Raw genomic sequence first — 25728 nt, 5'->3', positions numbered from 1 at the left:
AACCCTGGGGATGGGGCAGACATTCACAGCCCGGGGTCTGGAGCCGGTGTGGGAGCTCATCTGGGCCCATGACCTCTCCAGACATTTGGCGAAATCAAGGCCCTTAGACCAGGGACACACCCGAGCCCAGGCCCTCCCAGAGGTCCTAGGCCGCAACCCTTTGTGCCCTTGGGCCCTGGAAGGGGTCTGGAAAAGGTTTGGGGTGGAAAATGGCAAAGAGCAGCTTGACAAGGTGAGGATGAGGCAGGGCAGACACAGGCCAGTGGGGCGTGCCATGTGCCAGAGCTGGAGAGGACCAGGAGCCAGTGGCCCGGCAGGCAAAGCACGGCTGGCGTGGGCCAGAGCGCCCATCACTGACCCGTGAGAACTCGTCTGCCCCTGTCAGCTCTGGCACTGCCCCCTCCCAGCCACCCCGCCCTAGCACCCTGGGGGGCACCCCGCCCCACCGTGGCCTGGTCCGGCCCCTCCCGCCCTTTGCTCCAGTTCCCGGGCTTGGCACCTATAGTGGGGGTGCCGCCCGCCTGCCAGGCTCCGGGGCCGGGCCCACGGGAGGGTGGGGCGGCTGGGAAGCTGGCACGCTGCCCCGGGGGAGCCTCTCTCGGCAGGCGCCCGGGTGCGGCGGGGGGGAGGGGGAACAAAGGGCTCATTCTCCCCGTGCGCAGCCGGTGGCATCGCCGGGGCGTTGGCGGAAGCCCCCGGGGCCCGGGAGGGGGCAGGCCCAGGCGCGGCCGCCGAATCACGGGCTCCTGTTTCCCGCAGGGTGCTGGAGGAGGAAACCGGCGGAGCAGCTTCCCCACTCTCAGTTGCGCGTCTGGCGATGGCGATCAGAGGTCCTGCTGCGCACTCCGCCGCGCTCTACCTCCATTAGCCGCGCTGCGCGGTACTGCGCCCTCGCCGGTGCCTCACTCCTGGGTCCCAGGATCGGCACCCCCATCCAGGCACGACCCCCTCCCCCGGCCCCTCGGCCTTTCCCCCCACTCGGCCATCTCCGACCCGGGGCGCGTGTTCCCCCCGGCCCGGCGCCTTCTCTCCCTCCGGGGGCACCCGCTCCCTAGCCCCGGCCCGGCCCTCCCCGCGGCGCAGCACGGAGTCTCGGCGTCCCATGGCGCAACCCACGGCCTCGGCCCAGAAGCTGGTGCGGCCGATCCGCGCGGTGTGCCGCATCCTGCAGATCCCGGAGTCCGACCCCTCCAACCTGCGGCCCTAGAGCGCCCCCGCCGCCCCGGGGAAAGGAGAGCGCGAGCGCGCTGAGCAGAGCGAGAGAACGTATCCTCGCCCGCCGGCCGGGAGGCCCCGGAACTGGCCCATGGGGAGCAGGCGCCCGGTGCCGGCCACGACGACCGCCACCGCCTGCGCCGCGACCGGCCGGTGAAGCCCAGGTAAGCACCAGGAGCGCGCCGTCTGGGGACACTCGTGTCGGGGGATTTCTGAGCCGAGCCTGCGGTGCCCGTACGGAGTGAGTTCCCCGTGCCCCTCTGGGCTGGGCCACCCATTCTGACACCTGAAAGTTAGAACCCCCGACGCGGCCAGACCACGGCGGAGCCGTGGCTCCAGAAAACCTGGGCGCCCTCTGCCACTGCGCCGTCACCTCTTGCCTGGGGCTTCGTCGCGCTGGCCGAGGGGACCGCGCCAAGAGAGCGCTGCCGCTCTAGTGCCACCTGTCATCCTGGTCCCTTGTACGCACGTTCAATTTTCCCTCCCTTGCGTCTCTCTGGGGCCCAGCCCGCTTTCCCCGCCTCCTTCCCTCTCCCCTCCCCGCCAAGCTGAAGTTTCCAGCGGCGGTGGCGGCTGCCCTGTCACTGCTGGCGGGGCTAAGGCAACTTGACCCATCCAGCTGAGGCTTCTTAATCCCCCTCCCCTGTGCCGGCGCGTTCTTCCCGCTGGGGGCCAGGGCGGGGTTCCTAGCCTCCTGCAGTTGTCCTGGGACTCTGCTTGAGAAGCCGAGAAACTGCAGGGCTCTGGGAAGAGGCTGACTCAGGGCCGCGCAGGTGTAGAGAGAGACACAGCCAGCGGCCCTGGCTGGCAGCTTTCCCCAGTGACTCCAGCCTGCCAGGCCTGCACTTCCCACGGCAACAAACCTGGCTGGGACTGTAGGCTAGGGTTGGGCTAGCAGCACCCCCAAAACCACTGATTGCAGGATGAGAAGAATCCTCTGAGACGACTCAACCCTCAAGGGCACACTGAGGCCCAGAGGAGTGACATGACTTGCCCGGGGCCACGCAGCATAGGACAGAGTCAGGCTCAGGATCCAGCCTTTTTCCTCGTTCAGGGCCTTCCACTTTCTGTCCTGCCTCATGGGTCGTGAGCAGATTCCTAGCTCCGTGAGGCCAGGACATGCCCTACTAGCGATGGCAGCCTCTGCTGAGGTGCACTGGCCTAGGTGGAATTTGGGGAAGGGATGATATCCCCATACTGGAGGAGCAAGATGCGTCTGGCTGCATGTGGAGAGGCAGCACGGTGCCCAGTTGTGGGCTGGCACTTGCCTTACTAGTTTGAGCTGCCTCGGTGCTGCCAGGGCAGTGTCCACTCTGTGCCAGGCAGTAAGGTGCTTGGGGAATGTGCCCCAGAAGCTCATGCTTTGATGGTTATGCTCCAGGGACCCCCCCTCTGGGAGAGCCCCATGAGGGCAGGAGAGTGATGGAGAGTACGCCCAGCTTCCTGAAGGGCACCTGGGAGAAGACGGCCGCAGAGAACGGCATCGTCAGACAGGAGCCCGGCAGCCCGCCTCGAGATGGCCTGCACCGTGGGCCGCTGTGCCTGGGAGAGCCTGCTCCCTTTTGGGGGGGCTTCCCAAGCACCTCAGACTCCTGGCTTCCCCCTGGCTTCCCCCAGGGCCCCAAGGACATGCTCCCGCTCGTGGAGGGCGAGGGCCCCCAGAATGGGGAGAGGAAGGTCAACTGGCTGGGCAGCAAAGAGGGACTGCGCTGGAAGGAGGCCATGCTTACCCATCCGCTGGCATTCTGTGGGCCAGCGTGCCCACCTCGCTGTGGCCCCCTGATGCCTGAGCATGGTGGTGGCCATCTCAAGAGTGACCCTGTGGCCTTCCGGCCCTGGAGCTGCCCTTTCCTTCTGGAGACCAAGATCCTGGAGCGAGCTCCCTTCTGGGTGCCCACCTGCTTGCCACCCTACCTAGTGTCTGGCCTGCCCCCAGAGCGTCCACGTGACTGGCCCCTGGCCCCACACCCCTGGGTACACTCCGGGGGCCAGCCCAAAGTGCCCTCTGCCTTCAGCTTAGGCAGCAAGGTGAGTGCAGGGGCAGAGAGGGTACCTGTGGCTCTGGCCTTGCAAAGTGGCTTGGTGGTCCCCAAGCTGTTCTTCCACTGTGATGAAAAGAGAAGGCAGCACCGAGGTAGAGGGGTCTATCAGCTTGGAGCTGTCCCGGGCCCCACAGTCAACCCCAAGCAAGCCCTCCCCTGAGCAGTTCCATCTCTCTAGGCCTCCCCTGCCCTCAGGTCATTGCAGCCACTGACTCACCCATTGTCTGCCTAGGATAAGGTCCTGGGAACTGTGGCCTTGGAATGTGTGGCTTGTCCTGGGAGGAGATGGGCGGGCAGAGAAGGCCCCTCTATCTGAGAATGGGATGTGCAGGGGACCCCATGGCCCATGTCTGGGGCACCTCCCCCATAGATGACTCCCACTCCCAGGGATGAGATTTTAAAACACTTAAAACTCAGTATGGCATAGGACGCCAAACGGCCCAAACAGACCCTGGATGCCCTTTGGCTGTGCCAGGACCCTTTAGTTCTTAGACTTCCTTGTGAGGAAGTCTGAGAAATCCTGGGGGAGGAGGTGGGGGTTGCCAGGACAGTGTCGGAGGCACTCCAGAGACCTAGGGCAGTGCATTTATTAATCAGAATTTGAGGGCTTCAGTATTCTCCCCTTCCTTCTTACTTGCCAGTTCTGCCCATACATTTAGGCACGGGGAGCCCAAGTCAGCCCAGGCGTAACACTTTCTCCCCTCTTTAGGGCTTTTACCACAAGGATCCGAGCATTCTCAGGTTGGCAAAAGAGCCCTTGGCAGCTGCGGAACCTGGGTTGTTGGGTTTAAACCCTGGGGGGCACCTGCAGAGAGCCGGCAAGGCCGAACGTCCTTCACTGCACCAGAGGGATGGAGAGATGGGAGCTGGCCGTCAGCAGAATCCTTGCCCACTCTTCCTGGGGCAGCCAGACACTGTGCCCCGGACCCCCTGGCCCGCTTATCACCCAGGCCTCGTTCATACTCTTGGCAACGTCTGGGCTGGACCAAGCGGTGGGAGCCTTGGGTACCAGCTGGGGCCACCAGCCACACCAAGGTGCCCCTCTCCCGAGCCACCTATCACCCAGCGGGGCTGCTGCTCATCCTATCCACCCACTAAAGATGGGGGTCTTGGCCCTTGTGGGAAGTGCCAGGAGGGCCTGGAGGGGGGTGCCAGTGGAGCCAGCGAACCCAGTGAGGAAGTGAACAAGGCCTCTGGCCCCAGGGCCTGCCCCCCCAGCCACCACACCAAACTGAAGAAGACATGGCTCACACGGCACTCAGAGCAGTTTGAATGTCCACGCGGCTGCCCTGAGGCCGAGGAGAGGCCGGTTGCTCAGCTCCGGGCCCTCAAAAGGGCAGGCAGCCCGGAGATCCAAGGAGCAGTGGGCGGCCCAGCCCCCAAGCGGCCACCAGACCCTCTCCCAGGCACTGCAGAACAGGGGGCTGGGGGTTGGCAGGAGGTGCGGGACACATCAATAGGGAACAAGGCAGGCGGACTCGGGACAGCATGATGACCAGAGAGGTAAGGGGGCCGGGAGGGGCTGCAGGCCCTGCATGGGAGGGGGCAGCCGGGGCTGGGGCTTCGCATGGGGCGGGGTCCGTAGGCTTTATGAATGGACCACAGCCAGTGGTTAGCCTCCCACCTGGATCGCCCGCTTTATGAATGGACCACAGCCAGTGGTTAGCCTCCCACCTGGATCGCGATGGCTCTCTGGGAGTTCTTCAGCGTCTCTAGGCCAGAGCCTTCTAGCAAGTAGCTTCTATCTTTGTCTCCTCCCAAGCCCTGGTGTGTTGGTAGCAGTATAATGACATGGTTCAGAGCACAGCTCTGGAGCCAGAGCACCTCGTCCCTGACTTTGCTGATTGGTAGCTGTGTGGCCTAGGATGAGCAACTTCACCTCTCTGGGCCTCAGTTACTTCATCTATAAAATAGGGATGAAGATGGCACCTACCTCAGGAAGACTGCTGTAAAAGTTAAATGCTAGAATAATTCATAGCAAGGGCTTGGAAGAATTCCTGGCACCCAGTGAACACTCAGTAAATGTTCACTGCGATGACTGCTTGTGCCACAAATCCCTGTTTGGGGAATTGCTTCTCCTGAAGGATCCCTTGTCCTGTCCCAGGAACTGCTGCTCTCTTGGCCAGAGGGAACTGGATACTCAGTTTGGACTCTGCCAGTGTTAGGGCTCTGGGCGCACCCTGGAGTCGTCTGCTACACTGTGCCCTCCACGGAAGGCCTGGCACTGCCGGCCTCAGCCTCAGTTCTTCGGGATCACTTCAGTTTTTCAGCTTCCTGGACAGCTGGGTGTGGATCAGGACTCTCCATGGCCTTGCTCAAATGCCCCTGCACCTGGCATGGGCCTGTGTGTGCCCTCCCAGGCCTCTGCCCTGGCTGGGTAGTTGACCCCTTCGCCTTCTTGGGTTACTGCACCTGTGGCCTGTGTCGAAACTCTCCGGCCTTCTCACCTTCCGGCGCCCTCCGTCCACTTTGGGATTATCTCCTCATGTCACACAGCCAGCGGTATCACTAAGCCTTCAGTGGAGCTATCCAAAGTCTACACTGACTGGATCCTGCACATGTGTCAGGATGATCGCCCCAGCTGCCCAAAGCCTTGGGCTCAACACACAGACAACCTCTTCCCTCGGCTGCTGGTCCGTGTCAGGGCATCCTCAGACTCCCTGCTCAGCCTGGCGTGCGAGCCTTCCAGCTGCCTGGTCCACTCTTGCTGGTTCTGAATTAAGCTTCAGAGGCCTCGGGCAAGGAACTGGGCTGGGTCTGAGTGTGGACGGGGTGGGCGCTAAGGCTGGGATGGGGTTCTCAGCAGCCCAGGAAGCCCAGACTCCTGACCTCCACATTGTCTCCTCAGGACCCCGAGATGGCCAGGCCAGTCTCCAGGACCCAGGACTTCAGGACATACCATGCCTGGCTCTCCCTGCAAAACTGGCTCAATGCCAAAGTTGTGCCCAGGCAGCTGGAGAGGGAGGAGGGCTGGCCGGCCACTTTCAGCAAGTGCGGAGGTGAGCCGTTGCCCCTGGATGCCTCCAGTACCCTCCCGCCAGGGGTCCCTCCTCATCTCCCCTTGCCCTCTCTCCAGATCACCTTTGGGAGGGGAACCACAGCAGGAGGAAGACACAGCCGCCAACTCCAGCTCTGAGGAAGGCCCAGGGTCCGGCCCTGATGGTGGGCTCAGCACAGGCCTCGCCAAGCATCTGCTCAGTGGTCTGGGGGACCGACTGTGCCGCCTGCTGCGGAGGGAGCGGGAAGCCCTGGCCTGGGCCCAGCGGGAAGGTGAACAGGACCTCCTGGGTCTGCATGGGGTCTCTGTAGGGGGAGCCCCAGGTGTCCCTCCCCTGACCCCACCCACACTGCCGGCTCCTAGACCTAAGGCAACCTTGGAAGAGCTCCTGGCCTGGGTGGGGACATCAGGAAGGTGTCAAACTGGGTACAGCCCAGTTCTCTGGGAGTTTTTGGGCTTGCTGGGAAAACAAGAATGAGTGCCAAGTATCGGCAAGGCACTGGGAGGTGGGGGAGCTCCTGAGGGGTTGGGGGTCAGGCGAAGCTCCTGGGCCTGGAGGGCTGGCAGGACCTGGGCTAAGGTCCCTCTGGCTGCAGGCGCTCCCTCTGGTCGCCTTTCCGCAGCAGAGGGAGTTCCTCGTAAGCACACAGCCCTGGGCTGCCGGTCAGTTTTTGGGTGGAGACCCCCGGGGCTCCCTCTTGCCTCAGACAGGCCAGGCCCCTTGGTGCATCTTCAGCCAGCTCCCTGCTCCCTGTCAGCTCCTGCCACTCCCAGCCTGGGTTCCCAGCACACACGCCACCCATCCTTCCTTTCCCGGCTCCCTGGAGCTTGTCATCCCCTCAGGCCTTGGCACTGGCTGTCCCTGTGTCTGGAATGCCCTGCTCCTCCCTTTCTACCTGGTGAATGAAAACTTACTCATCCTCTGGGGCCCTCTTGGGAAGCTCGCCTGCATTCCCATCCTCACCCTTCCCTGGCATTTTCCTCCAGCACCCGCCTCATAGTGCCACAGTCATTGCCATATTTATGGGTCCATCTCCCTACCCAGAATGTGTGCACCGTGAGGCAGGGCCAAGTCCTGACCACCTCTGAATCTCCTGCACCCAAAGGCAAGGCGTTTGTTGAACTGTACTCAGTGGCACCTTTTCCACCTACCAACAATGGCTTAGTCTGATACTCGGCTCTTAGAAAACCCCACTCCTGGCTGGGTGCAGTGGCTCATGCCTGTAATCCCAGCACTTTGGGAGGCCAAGGTGGGAGGATCACTTGAGCCCAGGAGATGGAGACTGCTGTGAGCTGTAATCACACCACTGCATTCCAGCCTAGGTGACAGAGTGAGACCCTATCTCAAAACAACGACAACAAAGTCTCCTGGAGGAAATGGCACCTGAGCATGGTTACCATTTCTGGTAGCACATACGGCTTGGAGGGAAGGAGGTGGAGGAAAGAGTGCGCTAGAAGCGGTGTGGATTAGTAATGCAGGGCCAGTGGGGAAGTCCCTGGGGCAGGGCTGGGTGTGGGGCAGGAATGGTGGAGCTGAGGCCTCCACTATCCCTGGAGAGCTTTGCTGGACAGGATGGTTTCTGCAGCAAGGCTCTTGACAGGGCTGAGGAGTAAGCAGTGGGTAGCTGTCGAGGGGCTTGTCTCCCTTCCCTGGGGGGCCCTCCATGGAAGCTGCTCCCTGCTTCTCCTGCCCCTGCCTGGATCCTTGCCACATGAAGCCTTCCACTGGGGCCTGTTGCCTTCACCCTCTGACCCTGTTCTCTCCGTGGTCAGCAGGCCAAGGGCCAGCCGTGACAGAGGACAACCCAGGCATTCCACGCTGCTGCAGCCGTTGCCACCACGGACTCTTCAACACCCACTGGCGATGTCCCCGTTGCAGCCACCGGCTGTGTGTGGCCTGCGGTCGTGTGGCAGGCGCTGGGCGGGCCAGGGAGAAAGCAGGTAGGGAGAGGGGCTGGGGGTGGGAGGGCGGGATGGAGCCCTCAGGGGGACTGCTGCAAGCCTGTGGTCATTCGTTGAATGCCTCTCCCCAAAAAGCCCCCTACTCCCTGTGCAGCCCCAGCCTCAGCCATGGTGGCTCAATGCCCTTAGAGCAGACTTCCCCCTCTGCAGATCAGAGGACCATGCCTGCGCCCTTGACCACCCTTAAACAAAGACGAATGTGCCTACTCGTTGTCTCCCACTCTGTTCAGCGGGCACCTTTTAAAACCTGCTGTAACACTGTGAAGTGGGTATTAATTGCTTTTGCTTTCCAGATAAGAAAAACTCAGAGGATAAGTGACTTGTCCAAGGTCACACAGTTAGTAAAGTGTTGCGGCCAGGACTTAGACTCAGGTCTTCTGATTTTGTCCTGTTCTTTTCATGGTTCTCAGCTTTCTCCCCCTTGGCTCAAGTTGGCCATGTGAGAGCTTGAAATTTCCCTGTGTTCCAGTAGGAATGACCAAAAAGAGCTCCAGGGTCAGATACGTTTTAGAACATTGTCTTCCACGTGGTTAGCCTAAGGGCTTGCAAAGCATCTGAGCACGTTAAAGGCTGTCATTCTACAAGCAAAGAGTGCTGTGTCTCTATGTGACCCAGGTTTCCCAGAAAGCACGAGTTTTATGGACTATTGAGTCCCCTGATTTAGATATCGTGTCCTGACCTTCTCTGACCTTAACCTGTGATTATCTTGATTTCTGGACCTGCAGCTTTTCCCTTCCTGCCCCACAGGCTCTCGGGAGCAGTCCACGGAGGAGTGCACGCAGGAGGCTGGGCACGCTGCCTGTTCCCTGATGCTGACCCAGTTTGTCTCCAGCCAGGGTGAGCCGTCTTGGAGGGGTGGGGCATGCAGAGGTTGGGTCCTGAGAGAGACCAGCTTCCTGTCTGATTATCCCTCCCCCAAGTGCCATGCCCTTCTGCTTGGCGAGGCCAAGCTGCCTGTTGGTCTACACTCACCACCAACCTCCCTCTCCTGCCCACCCCCACCCCCAGCTTTGGCAGAGCTGAGCACTGCAATGCACCAGGTCTGGGTCAAGTTTGATATCCGGGGGCACTGCCCCTGCCAAGCTGATGCCCGGGTGTGGGCCCCCGGGGATGCAGGCCAGCAGGTAAGACCCAGGGCATGCCACCGGTTGGGTACCATGCCTGCAAATGACTGACCTTTGCAGGGGTTTGGCCCCCTTTGCTTTTTTGGATGGGGATGAAGAGCAAGAGAGAAGCCTGTGGAATCAGGCTAATTCCCACCTTGGGGAGCAGGAGCCATGCACGATCTTGAGCGCTGGCCCCCCCCCACCCCCCCACCCTGGAGGTCCTCACCCCCTGCCTTCCTGGAGCATATCTGCCCTACTCTGTGCGTATTCTAGTTCAGCGCTTGCCGCATCACGCTAGAGGTGCTTGTTGGTATGGCCCGGTCCCCAGGCCATGGGTTCCTTTGGGTGGAGTGTTGGCCCGCCTTCTCAGTCTCCCCGGCACCTAACACCTAGCAGGCGCTCAGTGTGCATTTGAAGTTTTTATGAAGTTCATGTTCTTCTTATAAAAGTCATCCATTCAAAATAAATCGTTCATTGAATGCATTTTGGGTGCCAGACACTGTGTTATATACCCATTGTGGAAAATTTGGAAAATTTTCCAAATATACAGACAAGTATAAGAAAGAAAATGACGATGACCTTAATGCCACCATTAGTTTTGACATATTTCTTTCCAGCCATTTGTCTATTTTAGTAGACTATAGACCCTACCATAGGTAGAAGTCTATGAGCAACTTTTTTCCACCTAATGTTATATCCTATAGCATTTTGCTCCTATAAACACGATTTTAGGACTGACAAGAGTCCATTGTTCATTCTTGTGGGTTGTGTTGAACTGTGTCTGCCATTTTAAAATCTCTGGTTGGATTGGGGGGTGGTGGATGGGTTTAACAGAAGGAATTGACACAGAAAATGCCCCCAACTCCACAACCTTCGTGCAATGGCGACACCCACAGGACCAAGAGCATCAAAGAGGGTGAGCGGCTCCTCTTGCCCCTCGGCCTGTGCAGGAGGGAGGCTGGGCCAGAGTTTGAAGGCAGGAGGGGACAACCAGCAGAAGTCTCCGGGGATTTAGCAACCCTCCCACCCCCAATAATCTCCACCACTCCCCTCAGGACACGCCTCCAAACACCTTCTTTGGCCAGACCCCCCCGAACCCCTCTTTTTAGAGGCTCTGGAGCTGCCAGCAGGAAAGGCAGTAGAGTGGGGAGACCCAGTGCAGAGCTGCGGTGGGGGATGCTGGCTGGGGAGAGAGTGGGCTTGGCCAGGAAGAGAGGGAAGAGCAGCATGGGCAAGAGGGCCTCAAGGGGAAGGGGAAGGACCAAACACGAAGCCCCCCACCATCTTCCCCCCGCAACAGAGACCCCCGATTCCACTGAGACCCCAGCAGAGGACCGTGCTGGCCAAGCACCCCTGCCTTGTCCTTCTCTCTGCGAACTGCTGGCTTCTACCGCGGTCAAACTCTGCTTGGGCCATGAGCGAATACATATGGCCTTCGCCCCCGTCACTCCGGCCCTGCCCAGTGTGAGTGAGGGCATGGAGGGAGGGCTAGGAGCCAGGGGACCAGAGGCTGGGCCTGCCCTCCCTGCGGGGCCCAGCGGGTCCTGAGCCACTGTACTCCTTCCTGCAGGACGACCGCATCACCAACATCCTGGACAGCATTATCGCACAGGTGGTGGAACGGAAGATCCAGGAGAAAGCCCTGGGGCCGGGGCTTCGAGCTGGCCCGGGCTTGCGCAAGGGCCTGGGCCTGCCTCTCTCTCCAGTGCGGCCCCGACTGCCTCCCCCGGGGGCTTTGCTGTGGCTGCAGGAGCCCCGGCCTCAGGCCTCGGCGTGGCTTCCACCTCTTCCAGAAGCACTGGAGGCAGGGCCAGGTGAGGCGCTCTGCCCCTCCCCTCCCAGCCCTGGCCACCCCACCTGCCTCTTGGGGCCTTGGTCCCTAGGCCCAGACAGACCTAATGGCTCAGAGGGAGCAAGAGGGCTGTCCCTGAGCTGTTCTACTGCCCTTACAACACACTGTTGCCTGGCCACGGTGGGCACCCTGGCCATTCTCCTCATGGCCTCCTTCCTTTCCCACCACAGCCTGTGTTGGTGTCAGGGATCCAAAGGACACTGCAGGGCAACCTGTGGGGAACAGAAGCTCTTGGGGCGCTTGGAGGCCAGGTGCAGGCGCTGAGTCCCCTCGGGCCTCCCCAGCCCACCAGCCTGGGCAGCACAGCATTCTGGGAGGGCTTCTCCTGGCCTGAGCGTAAGTGTCCCCGACACAGGGGAGAGGGATCTGGGAGCCCAAGCCCTAGGGACCGGGTGGCAGAGGAGTCCCAGAGTAACCCTGAGGGGCTGGAAGCAGGTGTTGCTGCTGCCGGGGCAGGGGCTTTGGAGCCGAGGAGGCCAGTGGCCGTTCTATCTCCTCCTATAGTTCGCCCAAAGTCAGACGAGGGCTCTGTCCTGCTGCTGCATCGAGCTCTGGGGGATGAGGACACCAGCAGGTGTGTATGTCACCAAGGGCCAGCCCTACCTCCCCAGCCACTGCAGGCCCCGCCTGGTTCAGCCCTCCCCGCCTCCTCTGTCCCCCACTCCCACCCTGTGTCCCCCGGTACTCTCATGTTTGCCCTCTGGGAGTTACCTTGGCAGTGGGAGGGCCTTGATGGGGTCTCTGGTGCACGGGTTGGGCCTGCTGGGCATGACCCCCTCGCCCCATAGGGTGGAGAACCTAGCTGCCAGCCTGCCACTCCCGGAGTACTGCGCCCACCATGGAAAACTCAACCTGGCTTCCTACCTCCCACCTGGCCTTGCCCTGCGTCCACTGGAGCCCCAACTCTGGGCAGCTTATGGTGAGCGTCCCTCCACTCCCGCTCAGTCCCTACTCCCGTGCCTGTCATCTCAGGGCACACGAGCGTCTGTGCCAAGGCCCTGGGACTTCAAGTGCTTCTCTGATTCCATTTCTAACTGTTCTTTCTCTATTGCCATGCAGGTGTGAGCCCACACCGGGGACACCTGGGGACCAAGAACCTCTGTGTGGAGGTGGCTGACCTGGTCAGCATCCTGGTGCACGCTGAGGCACCACTGCCTGCCTGGCACCGGGCACAGAAAGGTAGGTCCTCGGCCAGAGGCAGGAGCAGGGACAAGATACAGAGGCGAGTGTCCGTTGCCACTAGCCCAGGGCTTGCCTGACTGCTTTTTCCTCCTCAGACTTCCTTTCAGACTTGGACGGGGAGGGGCTCTGGTCTCCGGGCAGCCAGGTCAGCACTGTGTGGCACGTGTTCCGGGCACAGGACGCCCAGCGCATCCGCCGCTTTCTCCAGATGGTGAGGAGGCAGCCGGGAGCCCTACCCTTCCCCCTGCTCAGCCCTAGAAGCTCGTCCAGTCCCACCCTAGTGTGCTCGCTCCCCGCCCCATGCCCTCAGGTGAACTGCACAGACCAACTCGCACAGACAGGTGCAGAGAAGGCACAGGGGACCCAGAGTTCTGCCATGGGGCTCAGAGAAGTGGCAGGGGTTTGTGGCAGGAGAGCCTGGACCTGAGGATGAAATGACAGCACCAGCTGCCTGAGGCTGGACGTGGTACCAGGGCCTTAGGCATAATATCTGTTACCTGTCTCAGTCCCCTGCCCCATGAGGCAGGTACTGCTCCTTTCCCATTGGCAAATGAGAACACCGAGGCTCAGTGGCAGGGCTGGGATCTGAGCTTCTGTCTGTCATGGCCCCAGGTCACTACTCTGTGCTATTCCTGGAAGCAGGCAGCCTTCCCTCCCTTCTGAGACTCCGTCCTGCTGCCCCTCTTTTGGTATTTGCATCTTGTTAGGGGAGACTGCCTGGAGGAGATGCGCCTGGAGGGGCTAGCAAGGAAGAGGGCTGAGGGAAGTGGAAGGAGAGATGGGTCAGGTGAGGAGCCAGGGAAGGGGAAAGTGATGGGGTGGGATGGAGGCAAGAGGCTTGAGGCGCAGGGGAGGAGAGCCCAGGGGTAAGGCGAGGGCAGCCCCGTGGTTCCCAAGTCCAGCTGGGCCCTCATTATCCTGGGGAAAAGACTTCCACCTAGTGTCACCCCTCGCCAAAGCACACACACGGAGACTTGCAGAGGCCAGCATGGTGTGCACTCCTCCTGCCCACAGGCATACACACGTGTAGATGCACACACAGATGCTGGGACATGCAGAGGGGCTCACACCTCCACACGCAGATGGCCTCTTCCGGGCTGGGTGTGGCTGGCCGTGGGCAGTCCCCACGGCCCAACCCAGTGACTCACGGGGCAGGGCTGAGGGGCACAGTCTCCCTGGGTGGCCTGGGAAACACTGCTCAGCTCTAGGATGGATCTGAATCTCCAAGGGCAAAGGAATCTTGGCACCCAACCGGGACTCCTCTAGGGTCCCATTGGTTTCACTAGCCTTCCCTTCCCTGATGGCCCCATCTTGCAGCCCTAAGCCCAGGGGCAATGGCTGAGGTCCTTGCTGAAGGGGGTGGATTGGGCTGGTGGCGGGTTGGAGCATGATGCCGGCGTCCCCTTTGCACATGTTCCCTGGGCACCTCTGGCCTCCGCGAGTCCCTGCCTGCCCAGAGAGCTCGCTGCTCTGGTTGGGCTTGTGAGGTCCCCGTAGCTGTGGCTGCTGCAGAGACCTGGGCCTGGCCCGAAAGCCTGTTCACCCGCTGGCACTCACAGCCTCGCAGTGGTCGTTCCCTTTTCCGCGTCCAGAATCTTAGGGAGACCCTGATGAACGCTTTGAGTTGTCTCCCCAGGGACATACAGTTCCCTGCTCACCTACCACTTAGCACACAATTCTGGCCATTCCAGAGTAAGAAGTCCTGGTAGACAGTTTATGAACTGGGATTATGCAGGACGTCTCCCTTGGCTTTGCAGAAAGGGGCACCATTGAGAGAGGGAGCAGAGGGGCTGAGGTCACAGAGGCTGTTAAAGGCCTCTAGCCCCAGAAAAGCAGGGATTCAGTCTACCCACCTGTAGGGCCTTGAACCCCTTCCTTCTAAGCTCCTTCCAGCCAAATGTGTGTTCTGCCAACCTGAGCTGCCCCAGCCCCAAACAAACCCAACCATACCCTCCCTGCCAGCCCTTCAAGACCTCACCCTTCAGCTCTTTTCTCCACCTCTGGCCTCTGGAAAGTCCATGTCCCATCCTCCTGCAGCCCTGCCCTTCCCTCCCCATCTTGCTCATTCCCCCTTCTCTTCTTTGAGGTGTGCCCGGCCGGGGCAGGCGCCCTGGAGCCTGGCGCCCCAGGCAGCTGCTACCTGGATGCAGGGCTGCGGCGGCGCCTGCGGGAGGAGTGGGGCGTGAGCTGCTGGACCCTGCTCCAGGCCCCCGGAGAGGCCGTGCTGGTGCCTGCAGGGGCTCCCCACCAGGTGCTTCCCAGCGGGCAGGGGCTCTGCGGGGAGATCAGGATGGCAGGAGCGACCCTATCAAGGCCGCAGGCGTCCAACATCCCCTCAATACCCAAGAGCTGGGCAGGGCAGGGAGCCGCACGCTGCTGTGGGGAAGAGAAAACTGGGGAGCCAAGAGGCCTTGAAGACACTGAGCCCAACTGGGACTGGCGCCAGAGTCCACTCCTGTTTTCCTGGGCATGCTGATGTCAGGGGGCTCGCGGGGAGACTTCGGGGTCTCTCCGGCAGTCCTGAGGCCCGGTTTTGGCCCAGCCTTTGAGGTGTCCAGTGGTGCATCCAGGAATCTGCTCTCTGAGAGCTAGGGGTCAGGAGTGGGTGTCATTAGAGGAAGCGAACCTCAGGGACCAGGGGCACAGGGAGAGGATGTGTGATCTTGAGCCTCACTGTCCATGTTCCCCTGACACAGGTGCAGGGCCTGGTGAGCACAGTCAGCATCACTCAGCACTTCCTCTCCCCTGAGACCTCTGCCCTCTCTGCTCAGCTCTGCCACCAGGGATCCAGCCTTCACCCTGACTGCCGCCTGCTTTGTGCCCAGGTGAGTGGGATATGGGCCAGCAGGCTGGGTGTGCTGCCCAAGCCTCCCACCTCCCTGTGCCACAGCTTTGGTGGACATAGTAGATCCCACCCTGTGCCAAGCACAGTTACTCTGTGCAGGGGGCACAGTATTCTTTCTATTTTGTTTCGTTTTGTTGTTTGAGACGGAGTCTTGCTCTGTCGCCCAGGCTGGAGTGCAGCGGCACTATCTCAGCTCCCTGCAACCTCTGCCTCCTGGGTTCAAGCAATTCTCCGGCCTCAGTCTCCCAAGTAGCTGAGATTACAGGCGCCCACCACCACATCTGGCTGATTTTTTTTTTTTTTTTTTTTTAGTAGAGGTGGGGGTTTTTACCATGTTAGCCAGGCTGGTCTCGAACTCCTGACCTCAAATGATCTACCCACTTCAGCCTCCCAAAGTGCTGGGATTACAGGTGTGAGCCACCGCACCTGGCCAGAGTATTCCTTTTAAGTAGGGTGGGGGACAGTGGGGGGTCCAGGAATGTGGCTGAAAATGCTTTGTCCTCTCTCTTTTTCCTAGATGGACTGGGCTGTGTTCCAAGCAGTGAAGGTGGCCGTGGGGACATTGCAGGAGGCCAAATAGAGGGATGCTGGGTGTTTGGGGTCGGAGTGGGGACAGGTAGACCAGGTGCTCAGCCCAGGTACAACTTTAGCAGGGAATGACGCTAGGGGACTTGAGGATTTCTGGTCAACGCCACAGGCACCACTCTGGGCACAAGCAGGGCACCCTGTTCCCCTCCCCCTTAAACCAACAACCACAGTGCCACCTAGCTCACACCTGTCCTTCTCAGGCTGGCACCTCCCCCACGCTGTGCCCCTCTCCATGGTACCAGGCCTGCATTGGGGTCGATTGACTTCCTCCAACCCCTACTCCTCCCCGACCCAGGAGACAAACAGCCCTTCCTTGGGGGACCTTGGGAATCATTCTGGCTTAAGCAACACCTCCTCCTGCTGCTCACTCCTGCTGAGCCTGCTCTACTGCCCCAGCTCCGCTTCTACCACCGCATCCCCAACTGGGCTCACTGCAGGCATGCTGAACAAGGGGTCCCTGACCTTCCGTCCTCCTGCCAAAAGATCTGGGGAGTGTGAGGAGAGGGTGGCATCAGGAGCTGCTCAGGCTTGGCTGAGGGAGCGGCATGGGCGATGTCACTCAGCCCCTTCCAGGTCCGCCCGCTTCCCTCCTTCATGATTTCCATTAAAGTCTGTGTTTTGTGACTGCTGCCAGTGTGGTTGGCCCTGCCCCTGCAGGCCACATGGTCCAGGGAGGGAGGGGGACATGGAAATCTGCCCTAGAGTAGAGGCAAATGGAGTAGGGCAGCCCGGAGCTGGGGCCTGAGGGACAGGACACCACTGCCTGCTCTTCCTCCTTCCTCCAGGGCCTGGGTCCTTGCCTCCCACTGAGGAACCTTTGGGTGGGGTGGAGGGCTATTCCCCAAAGATGCTCCTGAGTGCAACAGCAGGCAAGGCAGAGTCCTGGGGCACAGCCACGAGGTGACCTCCCTGTGCAGAGACTCCGGAGCCCTACTCCACCCAGCAAGCTCCAGGCCACCCCACCTCTCCTGGAGATCCAGAAGTGTGGCCCAGAGGAGCCCTTGCCCCACCTGTCTGCCCTTGGTGGCCGTGACCGATGCCAGGCCCAGCCACCCTGGGACTGAGCCTGACTGCTTCAGACAGCCGACCCCTCCTTGTCCCCACCCCACGCCTGCAGCCTTCCGGTGGCGCTCTGCCCTCTCCGGCTTCCCTTGTGTATCTCAGCCCTACAAAGAAAAGCACTCCCACTCTTGTCGTACCTAATTGTTCCTGCTGTGGTTTGGGGAATTTTTTTTATTAAATAAAGTTTTTTTTATTATTATTATAAGTGTAATATACTTTCAGAACATTTAGAAAATAAGGAAGTCACCTTCAAGCCTATCATTACACACCTCCAACTACTATGAGTATTTTGGCGTATTCCCTCCCAGTGCTTTCCCCAAGGATTTGCTGTACACGTGGCTGGATTGCGGTGTTCTGTCCTTGCTTTCTTTCTTTCAACACCATATCATCATCATTTTCTGTGTTGCTACCTAACCTTCATTTTAAATGACTGCTTATATTCCATTAAGTGGCTTTGCCATGATTGACAAAATCATCCTTTATTTAAAAAAAAAAAAAAAAAAAAAAAAAGGGCTTTCTTCATTGTTTGGAGAACTCAGTTATTTTCATTTTTTTATGGGATAAAGAGGAGAAAAGAAAAAACTGAGAACTCTACGTTTACTTTGCTATTGTTTTCATTTAATTGATCTCATCTGGCCAGGCGAGGTGGTTCACCCCTGTAATCCTAGCACTTTGGGAGGCAGAGACAGGTGGATCACTTGAGGTCAGGAGTTCAAGACCAGCCTGGCCAACATGGTGAAACCCTGTCTCTACTAAAATACCAAAAAAAAAAAAAAAAAATTAGCCGGGCATGGTGGCAGGCGCCTGTAATCCCAGCTACTCCAGAGGCTGAGGCAGAAGAATCGCTTGAACCTGGGAGGTGGAGATTGCAATGACCCAAGGTCACGCCACTGCACTCCAGCTTGGGTGACAGAGCAAGACTCTGTCTCTAAAATAATAATAATAATAATTATTATTATTAATCTCATTTCACCCCTTTCATTAAAATGATTTCAGTTAATCCATTATCATGATTTTGAGACAGATAGGATTTATTTCCACTTTACAGAAGAAGAAACAGGCAAACTACAATTAAGTAAATTACCCATGGTCGTATAGCAATTTTAGTGGCAGAACGGGATTTGAACCAAGTTTTCTGAGTCAAGCCACCTTGTTCACATTATAGTTTTAACTCTTAGTGGAATTTAAAGACAGGCTTGCCCTCCTCTCTGTCCTTCTTCTTCCAATGTATGTGCTTTATTTTATAGCTGATCATGTTCCAAGTGGTCCTGAATGACCCATTCCTACCTACGTTTCATCTTTCGTTTGAGACAGGGTCTCACTCCGTCACCCAGGCTGGAATGCAGTGACGCAATCTCAGCTCACTGCAACCTCTGCCTCCTGGACTCATGCCATCCTCCCACCTCAGCCTCCTGAGTAGCTGGGACTACAGGTGCGTGCCACCATCCCTGACTAATTTTGGTAGTTTTCGTAGAGACAGGGTCTTGCCACACTACCCAGGCTGGTCTTGAACTCCTGGGCTCAAGCAATCTGCCCACCTTGGCCTCCCAAAGTTCTGGGATTACAAGCGTGATCCACCATGCCTCACTTCATCTTCCATAGTCATGTCCTGATGTCACCTCAGAACCCCAAATCTGGGGTCGTTCCTGTGGGAAGATGGTTCTCTGAATTTTACCCATTAGGGGTGGGGACAGTGCATCACTGAGCCTCTGTCTTCCCCAAAAGACCTTATCTCCTCTTCACCCCCTTTGTCCTTCCAGGTGGGTCACAATGCCCTTGAGGATATATTTGGTCTCTTTGTAAACAGAAGTGAATCAATGTTCATTTGTCCCAGCATTGTTCCTGAGAATGCAGCCAGGCCAGGTAGGGACTGAGCCTGAGACTCCTCATGGGGCACTCGGTGGCACTGTTCCTCACAGAGACCCTCGGGCCTCTGCTGCTCACAGGGTCTACCGGCTGTGCTCTGCTGCAGCCCCTCTGTCGCTCAGAAATCCCAGACATACAACCAGCCAAGCTGGAAGTGAGCGCAGGGTTGCATATCCAATGCCTTCTTTCCTTTTTCTCTGATAAAATTCTTAGACTTTTTTTTTTCCCTTTTTACCCAGGAGCATAGATTCAAGCTGCCCTGAATATACATGCTCAGGCTTTTTATTTTGAAATAATTTTAGATTTACAGCTGAGTCACAAAGATAGCACAGGAAGTTCCCAATTATCCTTCACCCAGCCTCCCCTATTGTGAACATCTTACATAACCATGGTGCCTTGATCAAAACTACGAAATTAATATTGATACCACACTACTAACGAAGCAACAGGCCTCACCGGGATTTCACCAGTTTTTTCACGAATGCCCTTTTTCTGTTCCACGATCTAACCATGCCTGATTTGACAGATGGCCCGGAGGGTAGATGTGGCATCCCCAGGGTCCCTCAGAGAGCTAGCCTGTGGCCAGCCCTCCCTCTCCCACTGTAGCTTGGGTTCCTGCCCTCCTCACCTTCCTACCTCGTCAAGACACAGGTCTTGTTGCTCTGTCCATGACTCTAGCATCACAGATGCCCTGATACAACCTTGCCCTGCCTGCCCCGTCCCTGTCCCCATCCCCATGGCCACCTACCCAGGCCTTCCTGCTCATGTGCTTCCCCCCGCTCACCCCCGGCACATGCCCTGAAATGGCTGGCTCTGGCTTGGCTCCCATGGGTGCTGGGAGCATTAGGCTACTGCCATTCACCATGTTGTGTGGCCCACCACACTGGCCAGGGTTCTTCCCTCTCTGGGACTGGAGGACACACAGTTGACTTGATGGGGACCCTGGTGGTTCCTATCCAGCCTCCCATCCTCCCTCAGCTGCCTCCCTTGTCTCAGCGCCTCTCCAGCCTCTGTCTGGCTGCTATTCTCTCCCAAGGCCTTGGGAACGCCTGCCTCTCTGTTGTCTCAGCACTCCCTTCACAGTTTACAAGGGGCTTTTGGGGAGGGCTTTCCCCCCGTGGATAATGGGAGGCATGGAGCCATGGTTTGCTGCGGTCTCTGCTCTCTGGGCAGTGAGGCTTTCTGTTGTTTACCTTAGGCTGCCTCTGAAGCTCCCAGAGCCCTGTCCAGACATGATCTCACTCTCTCAAATCATCCCTGCGAGGCAGACAGGAGTCTGGGACCAACCTGCCCCCACTTCACAGGTGGGAAAACTGAGGGATTCACACATGTGCGGGCACACACAAGACACACACACACACACACACACACACACACACACACAGAGCAAATATGTTGACAAGTTGCTCTGCAGTCCTGGGGTCCTGTGCCTGTAGTTATTTGGGAGGTGAGAGGTCCAGGATAGGGCTTAGCCCAGTTGCGTTCAGCAAGTGCCTCAAAATTCATGGGCCTTGTAGGGACATCCCACAGCCTAACACAGGGCCCTGCCTCCAGGGAGCCTGTGGTATCAGCAGGTGAGAGGAGCCTAAAGAGACACATCCTGCGTTGCTGAAGTTCCTGAGTCCAATTCTAAGGCAGCTCTACAGGCACATTTCACCAGGCACGGTGGCTCATGCCTGCAACCACAGAATTTTGGGAGGCCAAGGCAGGAGGATCACTGAGGCCAGGAGTTCAAGACCAGCCTGGACAATATAGCAAGACTCTCGTTTCTACAAAGAAATAACAATTACAAATTAAAAATTTAGCCGGGCATGGTGGTGCACACCTGCAACCCCAGCTACTCAGGAATCTGGGGCAGGAGGATGGCTCAAACCCAAGAGACCAAGGCTGTAGTAGGATCTGTGATCACGCCACTGCACCTCCAATCTGAGCAACAGAGTGAAACTCTGTCTCTAGGGGGTAACAAAAGGCACATTTCATGAAGGTGGGCCTTGCGTGTGGTAGCAAGAAGAGCTGTGGTGGAGAGGGCCCACCCTTGATGGTTGGTGGGCTGCCTGGGGACGGTGCCCAGTACTGGACAATCCACACAGCTCCTCTCCGATTGTCGTGCCTTCCCAACACCCCCGTAAAACAAGAATTGTTATGACCCTACTCTACAAATAAGAAAATTGAGGCTCAACTCACCCAGGAGCACAGAGCAAGCCAGCCAGCAGGGGCTGGCCATTTGGCTCCAGGTCCTGAGCTTTGTCCACACCATCAAGCAGGCAGGCGCACAAAACCAGCCGAGGGAGAAGAAACGGGTGGCCTCTGCCGGGTGAGGAGCCAGACGGCCTGCTTCGCAGATCCCTTCCAGCTGGCCTTGCCTTCCAGTTCTGAGGGGCGGGTGAAGGAGGAAAGGCCGAGCTGGGAGAGGAGCAGGCGCTCGCCACAACAACCCCCACCCTGCTCTCCACGCGCCAGGTCCTACACGCTAGGTGGGAGGGTGACGACAAGGATGGAGGAGCGGGGCCCCACCCCCGCCCTCCCCGGGCGCACCATCTGCAGCGGAGAGGGCCTTGAGCTGCGTGGGAAATGCGGTGGGCAGAGGGACACTGATGAGGATGGGACGGCTGACGGCAGCCCTCTCTCAGCCCCCGATCCTTCCCGCCATCCCCAGTCCTTCCCCTTCCCTCCTCCCAGCGCCTGTCACTCTTCCTGCCCAAACCAAGCATTTAGCACTTAGTCTCGAACCTTCAGCTGACTCCTCATCTAGGACTCCGTCCATCTCTCCAACTACAACAGAATCTCCTTGAAGGCAGGGGTTTACGTCCCCCTCCCCACAGGCCACGTGACATTTATTACTCTTGAATGGAGTGAGAAGAAAGTTATTTGGGAGACGATCAACTCCGGCAATGCCATCGTGTGTTCACGGCAACAGCGGGGCAGTGGGTCCAAGGGGCGGCCCCGGGCCTCCGTGACGTCACCGGGCTTGTCGCGTCATAGTCGCCTACCCCTGCGGCGCAACGCGCCCTGCAGGAAGGATGACGTCACGGTCGGAGCTCCTGCAGCCCACGGCTGGGAGACGTCCTGAGCGCGCGGGAGTGACAGGCGGCAGAACCCGGGCGGGGTCCTCGGGGATCCGGCCCGGCGCCCACCCAGTTGCCGGGCGGCCCCGGGTGGCCCCGCCCCTTCGGAGACTGCCGCGGGCCGGCCAATCCGGGCAGGCCGCGGCGCCGCGCAGCCTATCAGTGGCCAGGGCTCGCGTGCGCTTCCGCGTTCGCGTGCGCTTCCGCGTTCTCGTGCGGGACCGGCCTGCTGCCGCAGGGACTGGGAGAGGGCGCCGGAGCCCACGCTCGCCCGCGGCTCGGCTCAGCCAGTCTGCGAGTACCCAGGCCGCCGCCCCCCAGGGGACCCGATGGCCTCGGAGGGCCTGACGGGAGCGCTGGCTGCCGTGCTGGCGGGCCAGGGGCCGAGCGTGCAGAGCTGCGACTCGGCGCCAGCCGGGGAGCCGCCGGTGCCCGTGCGGCTGCGGAAGAACGTGTGCTACGTGGTGCTGGCCGTGTTCCTCAGCGAGCAGGTGAGCGGCCGCCCGCCGGGCCCGCTGGGCCTCGGGAGCGCGCAGCCAGCCCAGGTGGGGACAGAAGACCCAACGGCCACAGCCAGAGCTGCCGCGTGCGTGGCGCTTCCCAGTTTTGCAAAGCACTCCCACTCCCACTCGCATCTGTGCCCTGCGTTCGTCCCGATATGCAGAAGAGGAAACTGAGGCCCGGGGCCTGTTTGTCTCATCCCTAGGCCTCATTCCTTCCCTTCTCCAGAGTCTAGTGGAATGCCCAGGGTCCCCCGGGTAGCAGTGGCTCAACCCGACTTTACCCTCAGGCCTTTGGTGCTGATCCCTGTAGTGAGCGATGTAATGACAACTAGAAGGGGCCAGGGCCAGGGCCATGGGGTTGTACAGAGTGGAGGTGGGGGGTCGTGTTTCAAAGCCAGACCCCAGTGTGAGGACCCATCACAGTTTGTAAACCACGCCGTTGGAGGCGAGAGATACACAGTGACATGTACAGACGCAAATCAGTGCAAGACACATGGTGACCCTCACTCTGGGGCCTCATCTCCAGCCCCTGAAGCAGCTTCCAGGAATCTCAGCCCTTCCTGAAATGGAAGTCTTCCTAAATCCAGAGAGGGACGAATTGCAAGAGGAGAGGGCTGCAGCCCCCAGCGACACGAGGGCAGGTCTCCTGGAGCGCTAGCCGGATGGAGGGTGTCCACCCAGAAGGGAGTCTTGGGAGACTGTGTTTGAGGTGTCCCCTGGTCCCGGGGGGAGGGAAGGCTGTGGCAGGAAGTGAGGATCCTTTGTCCCCTCAGGATGAGGTGCTACTGATCCAGGAGGCCAAGAGGGAGTGCTGGGGGTCGTGGTACCTGCCTGCGGGGAGAATGGAGCCGGGGGAGACCATCGTGGAGGCGCTGCAGCGGGAGGTGAAGGAGGAGGCGGGGCTGCACTGTGAGCCCGAGACACTGCTGTCCGTGGAGGAGCGGGGCCCCTCCTGGGTCCGCTTCGTGTTCCTCGCTCGCCCCACAGGTATGGCCCACCTGGAGGCAGTGTGAACAGGGCCAGTTGACACCTTTCCCCCAGCTCCTCGGTGAGGTGAGCCCCTCCACAGCCAGTCCTGTTATGACTGGCACAGCCTGGCATGGGCAGATTCCAGCCTTTGGGCTGGGGGCCTCTCTTCTGGGTCAGGGATGTCTGTTGACTGCCACACCTGCACTTCTCTCCACACAGACTGTCCCTGCCCCATCCCCCACATTTCCCCCAGGTGGAATTCTCAAGACTTCCAAGGAGGCCGATGCAGAGTCCCTGCAGGCTGCCTGGTACCCACGGAGCTCCCTGCCCACTCCGCTGCGAGCCCATGACATCCTGCACCTGGTTGAGCTAGCCGCCCAGTATCGCCAGCAAGCCAGGCACCCTGTCATTCTGCCGCAAGAGCTACCCTGTGATCTGGTCTGCCAGCGGCTCGTGGTCACCTTTACCAGCGCCCAGACAGTGTGGGTGTTGGTGGGCACAGTGGGGATTCCTCATTTGCCTGTCACTGCCTGTGGCCTCGACCCTGTGGAGCAGAGGGGTGGCATGAAGATGGCCATCCTGCGGCTGCTGCAGGAGTGTCTGACCCTGCACCACTTGGTGGTGGAGATCAAGGGGTTGCTTGGACTGCAGCACCTGGGCCGAGATCACAGTGATGGCATCTGTCTGAATGTGCTGGTGACCGTGGCTTTTCGGAGCCCAGGGATCCAGGATGAACCCCCAAAGATTCGGGGTGAGAACTTCTTTTGGTGGAAGGTGACGGAGGAAGACCTGCAAAGCCAGCTCCTCAAGCGGCTTCAGGGATCCTCTGTTGTCCCAGTGAACAGATAGGGAGGTGGAGGAGGTGACAAGGAGCTAGGCAGCCATGCTCCCTCCAGTGCAGACGTGTCTCCCTCTGAGGGAGGCAAGAGGCTGGCGATCAGGGATCTTGTTGCATTGGGAGCAGGAGCGGCTCTCCTGGTTCCCAGGAGAGATGCTTTGAGGAGCATTCCTCTACATTGCACAAGGGACAGTGCCTTGAACCAAGCAAGGAGTCCAAAGCTCAGGACCTGACAACCCTGAGGGCACACTGACACCTCTCCCCAGGGGGATGGGGAGCTTTCTGCACCACCAGTGGCATCTCCTCATCATGTTCTGTGCCCTCTTAGGGAAAGGCCTGCATCCTGATCCTTCCACGCCCTTGGAGCCTGGAGGGGCACTGGGGAAGGTCTCCCGAGGGAGGAGCCCCTTGCTGAGTAAAGAGGTGTTACTTACCTTGCCTCCCTGCCTAAACGTCTCTGTGGGGAGCAAGTGTTGGGGACTGCTGTCCAGGAGCTGCTGTTGCCCTCGTGTTACCCACAGCCGCCCCTGCCTTTCCCAGTGCACTGACAGTGTGGGCCAGTCTGCTGTCCAGCATGGCCCCCGGGGCTCCTTCCAGCTGGCCTGCTGGCCCGGGATGTGACTCTGAGGGGACCCATCCCGAAGGAAACACAGCTCTGAGTCCTCCAAGGGTTGGGCAGTGGGCGGCCCCAGAGGAACTTCACGTGGGACAGGCTGCAGGTGCTGCCTCTGCTCTCTCCTTGAGCCTCCCTGGCACAGACCCCTCCCCCGGCTTTCCTGCCTCTGCCTTTTCACAGCTTCAGCCCACACCAGACCAAACCTTTTTTTCATTTCCCCTCAGCCTGGCTGAATCACGGTAGGAATTTTTTTTTTTTTTTTTTTAAATAAGTGGCCAGGCACAGTGGCTCACGCCTGTAATCCGAACACTTTTTGGTAGGCTGATGCAGGTGGATCACTTGAGGTCAGGAGTTCGAGACCAGCCTGGCCAACATGGCAAAACCCCATCTCTATTAAAAATACAAAAAACTAGCCGTTCATGTTGGCAGATGCCTATAATCCAAGATACTTAGGAGGCTGAGGCAGGAGAATCGCTTGAACCCCAGAAGCAGAGGTTGCAGTGAGCTGAGCTCCAGCCTGGGCAGACTGTCTCAAAAAAAAAAAAAAAAAAAAGAACTTTGGCCAGGGACGGTGGCTCACACCTGTAATCCCAGTGCCTTGGGAGGCTGAGGCAGGAGGATCGCTTGAAGGCAAGAGGATCGCTTGAAGGCAAGAGTTTGAAGCCAGCCTGGGCAACATAGTGAGACCCTGTCTCTACAGAAAAAAACAAAACAAAACAAACCCAGGCGAGGTGGCGCACACCTGTAAATCCCAGCTACTCAGGAGGCTGACGCAGGAGGATTGCTTGAGCCCAGAAGGTGGAGGCTGCAGTGAGCCATGATCAGGCCACTGCACTCCAGTCTGGGTAAAAGAGCAAGACCCTCTCTCAAAAGAAAAAAGAAAGAGAAAAGAAAACATTTAAGCTGAAAATCAAAGGAAATGAACAAATAAAATATATCAAGTGTTCTACGGTAGAGATTTCTGATTCTGACCAAGGAAACACTTGCACGGGCTCCCCTTCTCCTGAGGGCCAAGATAA

General features: G+C 59.0%; 2 protein-coding genes across 2 annotated transcripts; both read left to right on the top strand.

Annotated features, from left to right (window-relative positions):
• Nucleotides 1–638: 638 nt before the first annotated feature.
• On the top strand, nt 639–17067 carry HR (HR lysine demethylase and nuclear receptor corepressor). The gene is given in 21 exon segments (XM_010365349.2): nt 639–1379; nt 2597–3243; nt 3967–4725; nt 4727–4760; nt 6106–6256; nt 6334–6527; nt 8032–8196; nt 8965–9054; nt 9226–9341; nt 10158–10239; nt 10624–10787; nt 10894–11085; nt 11087–11137; nt 11346–11511; nt 11680–11749; nt 11964–12094; nt 12235–12354; nt 12453–12568; nt 14444–14608; nt 15054–15182; nt 15720–17067. Coding segments are annotated over 20 exon segments (3564 nt in total). The 5' UTR covers nt 639–1379; nt 2597–2637; the 3' UTR covers nt 15783–17067.
• A 1673-nt stretch (nt 17068–18740) lies between these two features.
• NUDT18 (nudix hydrolase 18) lies at nt 18741–24532 on the top strand. Its single transcript, XM_030937501.1, is given in 6 exon segments — nt 18741–18872; nt 21471–21686; nt 21688–21766; nt 21769–22274; nt 23060–23273; nt 23509–24532. Coding segments are annotated over 6 exon segments (1743 nt in total). The 3' UTR covers nt 24105–24532.
• Nucleotides 24533–25728: the final 1196 nt, after the last annotated feature.

This window comes from Rhinopithecus roxellana, chromosome 9 (assembly GCF_007565055.1).
Source record: "Rhinopithecus roxellana isolate Shanxi Qingling chromosome 9, ASM756505v1, whole genome shotgun sequence".
NCBI lineage: Eukaryota > Metazoa > Chordata > Mammalia > Primates > Cercopithecidae > Rhinopithecus > Rhinopithecus roxellana.
This window is presented reverse-complemented; position numbering and strand designations above follow the sequence as displayed.